This window comes from Aythya ferina (genome assembly GCF_964211825.1).
Source record: "Aythya ferina genome assembly, chromosome: 18".
Classification (NCBI taxonomy): Eukaryota; Metazoa; Chordata; class Aves; order Anseriformes; family Anatidae; genus Aythya; species Aythya ferina.
This window is the reverse complement of record NC_140317.1, coordinates 12103752-12111193: the sequence shown is the minus strand read 5'-3', so window position 1 is coordinate 12111193 and position 7442 is coordinate 12103752. Positions and strand designations below refer to the sequence as shown.

Below are 7442 nucleotides of genomic sequence, written 5' to 3'. Positions count from 1 at the left end.
AAAAAAAAAGGATTAAAAACACAAAGGTTTTATGAACAGCAAACTCTATGTAAAGGCCTTTTAGTATGGAACTTTTTTATCGACCCCTTGGCTTCTGAATAAATAAATAAGAAAGAAATGATAAATAAAGAGATGGATATATGCAGCCCCCGCCTGCCCCTCCCTGCCCAGCTCCAAGGGGGGCACCCCCGGGGGGGGCACCTGGGGGGGGATGGGGCACCCCTGGGGGGGGTGGGGGCACCCAGAGGGGGATGGGGGGACCCAGAGGGGGATGGGGGGACCCAAAAGGGGGTTGGGACACCCAATGGGGGGGCATGGGGCAGCCAAAGGGGGGGCTGGGGGCACCCAAAGGGAAGGGATGGGGGGAGGATGGGGGCACCCTAAGGTGGGGGGGGAATGGGGGCACCCAGGGGGAGATGGGGGTACCCAATGGAGGGGGTGGGGGAAATGGGGGCACCCAAGGGAGATATGGGGGGCACCCAAAGGTGGGGGGGGGATGGGGGCACCCAGAGGGGGATGGGGGCACACAAAAGGGGGGTTGGGGGGTGGATGAGGCACCCGGGGGGGGAGAAATGGGGGTACCTAGGGGGACATGGGGGCACCCAGGGGGAGATGGGGGCACCCAAGGGAGATATGGGGGGCACCCAAAGGGGGGAGGGAGATGGGGGCACCCAGAGGGGGGGTTGGGGGCACCCGGGGGGGGGCTGGGGGCACCCAAAAGGGGGGGGGATGGGGGTGGATGGGGGCACCCGGGGAAGGGGATGGGGGTACCTAGGGGGATATGGGGGCACCCAGGGGGAGATGGGGGCACCCTAAGGTGGGGGGGGGGAAATGGGGGCACACAAAGGGGGTCTGGGGGCACCCGGGGGGGTCTGGGGGCACCCAAGGGTGGGGCTGGGGGCAGGATGGGGGCACCCAGGGGGGGCTGGGGGACGCAGGAGCCCTGGGGGGGGGCAGGATGGGGGGAGGGGCGCGGTGGGACCCGGCCAGGCCCCCCCCAGCCCCGCCCCTCCCCCCCCCCCCAGCGGGGGGCAGTGGGGGAGGGGCGGTGGGGGAGGGGCGGCGGGGGCCGCAGGGAGCCGGGCCCGCAGCGCTCCCCGCCCCACGTGGGGGCAGACGGACAGGCAGCGGCCGCCCGCCATTGGCCGCGCCGCAGCCAATCAGAGGGGAGCAGAGGGCAGCGCCCGGCGCCCATTGGCTGGCGGGGAGCCCTTTTGTTCTCGCCACCCGGGCGCGGTTAACCCCTGCGCTGCCGGCAGGAAATGAATGGGCCGTGAATGGGGGGGGGGGGCGGCAATGAATGGGGGGGGGGGGGGCAGGAGGGAGGCATGGGGGGGGCAGGGGGATTGCGGGGGGGCAATGGGGGGGCACCAGGTGGTGCGGGGGGGCACGGGGGGGGCACAGAGGGGGTGGGTAAATGAGGGGGGGGCAATGAATGGGGCGGGGGGGGCAGGGGGGCACCAAATGGTGCAGGGGGGGCACGGGGGGGTGGATTAATGGGGGGGGGCAATGAATGAGGGGGGGGTTGCACGCAGGGGGGGCTCATGGGGGGGGCGGGGGGCAACGGGTGGAGCGGGGGGGGCACAAGGGAGTGAGGGGAGGGGTCCTTGGGGTGGGGGGGGAGGCCCCAGGGGGTGACCCGGGGTTGGGGGGGGGTTGTGGGGGGGGGGCGCTGAGCTGGGGCTGAGCCAAGCCGCGGTGCTGCGGAGCGGCGCTGCCCCCTCGCGGCCGGCCTGGGGGGGCGGACAGCCGGACAGACGGACGGACAGCTGGGGAGGGGGCTGGCGGCAGGGGTGGGGAGGGGCAGGGAGGACAAAAGCCCGGGGGGGGGGGGGAAGGGGAAGGGGAATGGGAATGGGGGGGGCTGCAGGGACAGCCGGACAGACAGACGGACAGCTGGGTGAAGGGGAGGCAGGACGGACAGACGGATGTGGGGAGGGGGGGGCGGACAGGTGGCTGCCGAGGGGGGGGGAGGACGGACAGACGTAGGGACAGATGGACGGACGGATGCGGGGGGCAGCTGGACGGACAGACGGCTGCGGGGAAGGCCGGACAGATGGACGGGCAGATTGGGCACGAGGGGACGGGTGGACGGACAGATGGACACCAGGGGGGGGTGGACAAACGGGCAGCTCGAGGGGTGGGGGAGCAGCGGGGCCGGACAGACGGACGGCCAGCAGCCCCCACCAGCAGCACGGCCTGGCCCGGGGCAGCCCAATTAACTGGGTAATTAGCAGGGAAGGGAACAGGGGCAAATCAGGAGCCCCCCAGCATCAAACCCTCACCATTGGGGGGGGGCTCATGAATGAACTTGGCAGCAGTTGACCCCCCCCACCGAGGCAGCCACCCCCCAAATCGACCCCCACCCTATTTTAACCTCCCCCAGGACCCCTTCACCCACCCCATTTCTTTTTCTTTTTATTTTTTTAAATCCACCCCCCCTCGAAGCCCCCCCATCACAGCACTCCGAGGCACGGGGGGGGAGTTTTACTGCAGCGCTTTTTTTTTTCTTTTTATTTTCCTTACACAATGACGTGTTGTCGGGCGTTACAATTTTTCTCAACTTTCGGATGACTTACAAATTTTGGTTTCCTACTGTCATGTGAGAGAGAGAGAAACATTAAGGCAACGTACAAAAAAAAAAAAATCTTACATAAATTAAACAATGCATAAATTTACAGGTGTAAATGCAAAGTTTCAGCAACTCAAAGTTGAGTAACTTCAGCCCCGTGATGGTTACTGGGAGACGGGGAGGGGAGGAGGATGCGGACTGGTTCGTAAGGCTCGGATGCAGATATGTTTCCCGACCTTGCTAGAACGGCAGCAACAGAAGTGGGTTCTTGGATGGACTCCTACCAGCCTCTACACGAAATCTGGAATACTCCGCACTGGGTGGACTGGAAGCCTGGCTCCCAATACCCTGTACACATCTGTCCGCCCGCGGTGCCGCTGTCAGTATGGCAGGAGCTGCGCGAGGCTCCCCCCGAGGCGCCCGCCCCCAGGCTGGAGCAGATCTGTACAGGGTATTATTGCGCTAAGGTGGACACCGAGGGAACAGAGAACTTGGCTACAAGGATCAAATCGGGTGGCAGCTCGGCCAGCCAGTGCCGACACTGGTCTAACATCAGGTACAGACTTTCCAAGGGCAAGTTTTCTTTTGAAAAGAAGGCTTATTCCAGTTTTATGAGGCTAGCATGAGGTGTATAGATTTGCCTGGGCAAACATATACTAGTGAGACAACTCATGCAGCAGATGCGGCGCACCTGCTAGCAGTCCGTTTAGAAGCATTTACGGTGGACGATGGATGGGCCGGACTCGTCGTATTCCTGCTTGCTGATCCACATCTGCTGGAAGGTCGATAGCGAGGCCAGGATGGAGCCGCCGATCCAGACCGAGTACTTGCGCTCCGGCGGGGCGATGATCTGCAGGGGGAGAGCCGTCAGAGCCGCCCGGCCTTCCCCTCCTGCTCCTCCCACCCCCAGCCCCGAGCTCCCCCTGCCGTGGGGAGGGGACAGGGGCACCACCTTGCTGAGTTCCTTACCTTGATCTTCATCGTGCTGGGCGCCAGGGCTGTGATCTCCTTCTGCATCCTGTCGGCGATGCCGGGGTACATGGTGGTGCCGCCGGACAGCACCGTGTTGGCGTACAGGTCCTTCCTGATGTCCACGTCACACTTCATGATGGAGTTGAAGGTGGTCTCGTGGATGCCGCAGGACTCCATGCCTAGGGAGGAGGAGTCAGGGGCAGGTCAGCACCCACGCAGCATCTATCACAGCCACACCAGCCCCACAACTCGCCCCACAGCTCCCCCCACAGCACGGCGAGTCCCCACCACAGTGGCACAGCATCTGCAGGGCTGCTCCAACCCCTACCTACCCAGGAAGGATGGCTGGAAGAGGGCTTCTGGACACCTGAACCGCTCGTTGCCGATGGTGATCACCTGCCCGTCGGGCAGCTCGTAGCTCTTCTCCAGGGAGGAGGAAGAGGCAGCGGTGGCCATCTCCTGCTCGAAGTCCAGGGCGACGTAGCACAGCTTCTCCTTGATGTCACGGACGATTTCCCTCTCGGCCGTGGTGGTGAAGCTGTAGCCTCTCTCTGTCAGGATCTTCATGAGGTAGTCTGTCAGGTCGCGGCCAGCCAAGTCCAGGCGCAGGATGGCGTGGGGCAGAGCGTAGCCCTCGTAGATGGGCACGGTGTGGGTGACACCGTCCCCGGAGTCCATAACAATACCGGTGGTACGGCCGGAGGCGTACAGGGACAGCACGGCCTGGATGGCCACGTACATGGCCGGGGTGTTGAAGGTCTCAAACATGATCTGGGAGGCAGGGAGAGAAGAGATTTCGGATTAATGCCAGGTTGAGGAGCCAGGCCAGTCACACCCGTGTTAGAACACACATGCTGACATGCAAAAAAAAAAACTGGTGTGTGAAGGAAAAAGCAAAGAAAGCAGGCAGAAAACACAAACGAAAGAAACCTGAGACGTCAGGGAAGAAATGCCAGGAGTACAGAACCCTGAAAATGGTGGGAGAAAAAAAAAAATAAACTCAGGTTTAAGATGCCAGAACAACAAAAAGAGGGCCGGCGGAGGTGAGAGATGGTGGGGAGGAGGGGGGGGGCGGGTTACCTGCGTCATCTTCTCGCGGTTGGCCTTGGGGTTGAGGGGCGCCTCGGTGAGCAGCACCGGGTGCTCCTCGGGGGCCACGCGCAGCTCGTTGTAGAAGGTGTGGTGCCAGATCTTCTCCATGTCGTCCCAGTTGGTGACGATGCCGTGCTCGATGGGGTACTTCAGGGTCAGGATGCCGCGCTTGCTCTGCGCCTCGTCGCCCACGTAGCTGTCCTTCTGCCCCATGCCCACCATCACGCCCTGCGGGGGGGGGGACACAAAACGGGCTCAGCACCCCGATGACCCCCCCACGACCCCCGGGACCCCCCCCACGACCCCCGGGACCCCCCCCACGACCCCCGGGACCCCCCCCCCCACGACCCCCGGGACCCCCCCCCCCACGACCCCCTTATGACCCCCCCTCGCCTACCTGGTGCCGGGGGCGGCCGACGATGGACGGGAACACGGCGCGGGGGGCGTCGTCCCCGGCGAAGCCGGCCTTGCACATGCCGGAGCCGTTGTCGATGACGAGCGCGGCGATTTCCTCCTCCATGGCGGGGGCTGCGGGCGGGGCGGCGCCGTTAACACCGGGACCCCCCCCCCCAAACACACACACCGGGAGCCCCCTCCCCCCCCGCCCTCCGCGTTCGAATCTCCCGCTCCGTGACGTCACCCCCTCCCGCAGCCAATCAGCGCCGCGCCCCTCCGCCCCCCCCACCCCAACGGCGGGCTCCGCTGGGCGAGACCATTCCCCCCCGCGGGGGGGCGGTTGGGTTCCCGCTGCCCCCCCTCCCCCCCCGTTCTCCCGCCCGGTTTCTCCCCCTCGCTCCCCGCAGGGTCCCGCAGCGGAGGAGCCCCGGGGAGGGGGCGGCGAGGCCCGGCAGGCCCCAGGAGGGGGTCGGGGCCGTACCTGCGGGGTTGCTGCTGGCGGAGCTGGGGAGCGCGGTGCCGCCTGGTCCGCTGCCGCCGGCCGAGTGAGACCGCCCGGCTGCCAGCCCCGCGCTTTTATACCCAGGGGGCGGAGGCCCCGCCCCCCCGGCCGAGAACATCGCCATATATGGAGATCTTTCCGAAACACGCGCTCCCATTGGCTGGCGCCAGCCCGGCCACGTGGGGAGCCTGGCGGGACTGCCCCCGCCCCGCGGAACCCCGGAACCTGCATGGGGGCATAACTTGGGGGGGGGGGGGGGCGGCGACCCCGGCCCGGCCGCGGCGACCCCGGCGGCTCCGGGCAGGGGGGGGGCGACCGGGACCGGGACCGGGACCTGGACCTGGGGGGGGCCACGGCGGTGCCAGGCCCCGGGGCTGCTCCTGCAGGGCTGGGGGCAACGGGCACCGGCTGGGGGGCGGCCCTGGGGGGGGGGCGACCCCTGCGGGACACCCCCTATGGGGGCACCCATAGGGCGTGGGGGCGGCTTATGGGGCAGCCAGAGCGTATAGGGACACCCACACCCCGTGGGGACACCCTATGGGGGCACACACACAGTGTATAGGGACACACACCCCCCCCATGGGGACACCCGGTTATAGGGGCACCCGGTTATAGGGGCAGCCTGGGGGGGCACCCGCGCCCTATAGGGACACCCACACAGCCTATAGGGACACCCACCCCCTGTGGGAACACCCACACCCTGTGGGCACCCCCTGTGGGGACAGCCTGACACTCTGTGTGGACACCCTATAGGGACACCCGCACCCTATAGGGACAGCCTGGAGGGACACCCTATGGGGACACCCTATGGGGACACCCTGTGGGGGGCACTGAGACTCCATGGGGACACCCACACCCTATAGTGACACCCTACAGGGGCACCCACACCCTGTGGGGACACTATGGGGACACTGACACTCTATGGGGACACCCTATGGGGACACCCCCACCCTGTAGGGACACCCCCACCCTATAGGCACACCCCCACCCCATTCACCCCACAGCCAGCCCCATTCACCCCCCGACTCTACCCAGGCCTGGCCGTGCCCCCCCCCCCCCATGTCTGGCACTGTCACACCCCAAGGCCTGGTCCTGCCCCCCCCCCGTCACCGCCACCTGGGGACGGTGCCACCCATGGGTGCCCGAGCCCCCCGCGCTGGGCTGGGGGTGCCGGGGGTTGGGGGCACCATGGGGGGCTGGGGGGGGCCCCATGGGTGGTGCTGAGCCCCCCCAGCCCGTGCCAAGCCCTACAGATGGGTGCTGGGGCGCAGAGCGGGGCTGGCACCCTGGGGACCCCCAGAGGGGCTGGGATTTGGGATTTTTTTTTGGGGGGGGGGGGTCTTGTCCCCAAGGCCGGCAGCAGGGACAGCGGGACGGTGTCCCCGGGGGGGGCTGCGGGGGTCTCGTGTCCTTGTCGTGGGGGTGTCGGGGCTGGGGGGGGGGGGGGGGGCGCTGGGTGCGCAGGGGACCCGTGGGTGCCGGGGGGGGGGGCCGCGCCCTGCCCCGTGGGGCTGGCGGCACCCACGGGGCACCCACGGGGCACCCAAGGGCGCTGCCTTCGTGCCCAAAGAAGGAGCTGCTGCCGGGCACCCGGGGCGTGAACGGGGCGGGGGGGGGGGGGGAAGGTTAAGGGTGTGTGGGGGGGGCCGCGCCCCGCACCGAAACCGCCCCCGCGGGGACCTTCGCCCGGGGAGGGGGGGGGGCAAAGGGAGGAGGAGGAGGAGGAGGAGGAGGAGGAGGAAGGCGTTGTGCGCCTTCCTCCTCCTCCTCCTCCTCCTCTTTTTCCTCCTCCCTTTTTTCCCCCCCCCAGCCCCGGGCGAAGGTCCCCGCGGTGGTGATGCGGTGCCCCCCCCCCCCCCCCCCCCCCAGCCTTTGCGCCAGGCTCTGTCGCCGTGGTGACAGCGCCAG

The 7442-nt window shown here is 67.3% G+C and overlaps 1 protein-coding gene across 1 annotated transcript; it reads right to left on the bottom strand.

The window, feature by feature from the left end:
* Window positions 1-2481: 2481 nt before the first annotated feature.
* Window positions 2482-5604, bottom strand: ACTG1 (actin gamma 1). The gene is made up of 6 exons (XM_084492671.1): window positions 5514-5604; window positions 5034-5164; window positions 4625-4864; window positions 3877-4315; window positions 3542-3723; window positions 2482-3422 (listed from the first exon to the last, which is right to left on the bottom strand). Exons 2-6 carry the CDS (start codon window positions 5154-5156, stop codon window positions 3279-3281), a joined length of 1128 nt encoding a protein of 375 aa, XP_084348797.1. The 5' UTR covers window positions 5157-5164; window positions 5514-5604; the 3' UTR covers window positions 2482-3278.
* Between the last annotated feature and the right edge of the window lie 1838 nt (window positions 5605-7442).

Coding starts and splice junctions, on each gene's coding strand:
- ACTG1 (XM_084492671.1), bottom strand. CDS start 5,156: ATGGAGGAGGAAATCGCCGCGCTCGTCATCGACAACGGCTCCGGCATG. Junction 4,316..4,624: donor ACCGCGAGAAGATGACGCAG/GTAACCCGCCCC, acceptor CCTGCCTCCCAG/ATCATGTTTGAGACCTTCAA. Junction 3,423..3,541: donor CCAGCACGATGAAGATCAAG/GTAAGGAACTCA, acceptor CTCCCCCTGCAG/ATCATCGCCCCGCCGGAGCG.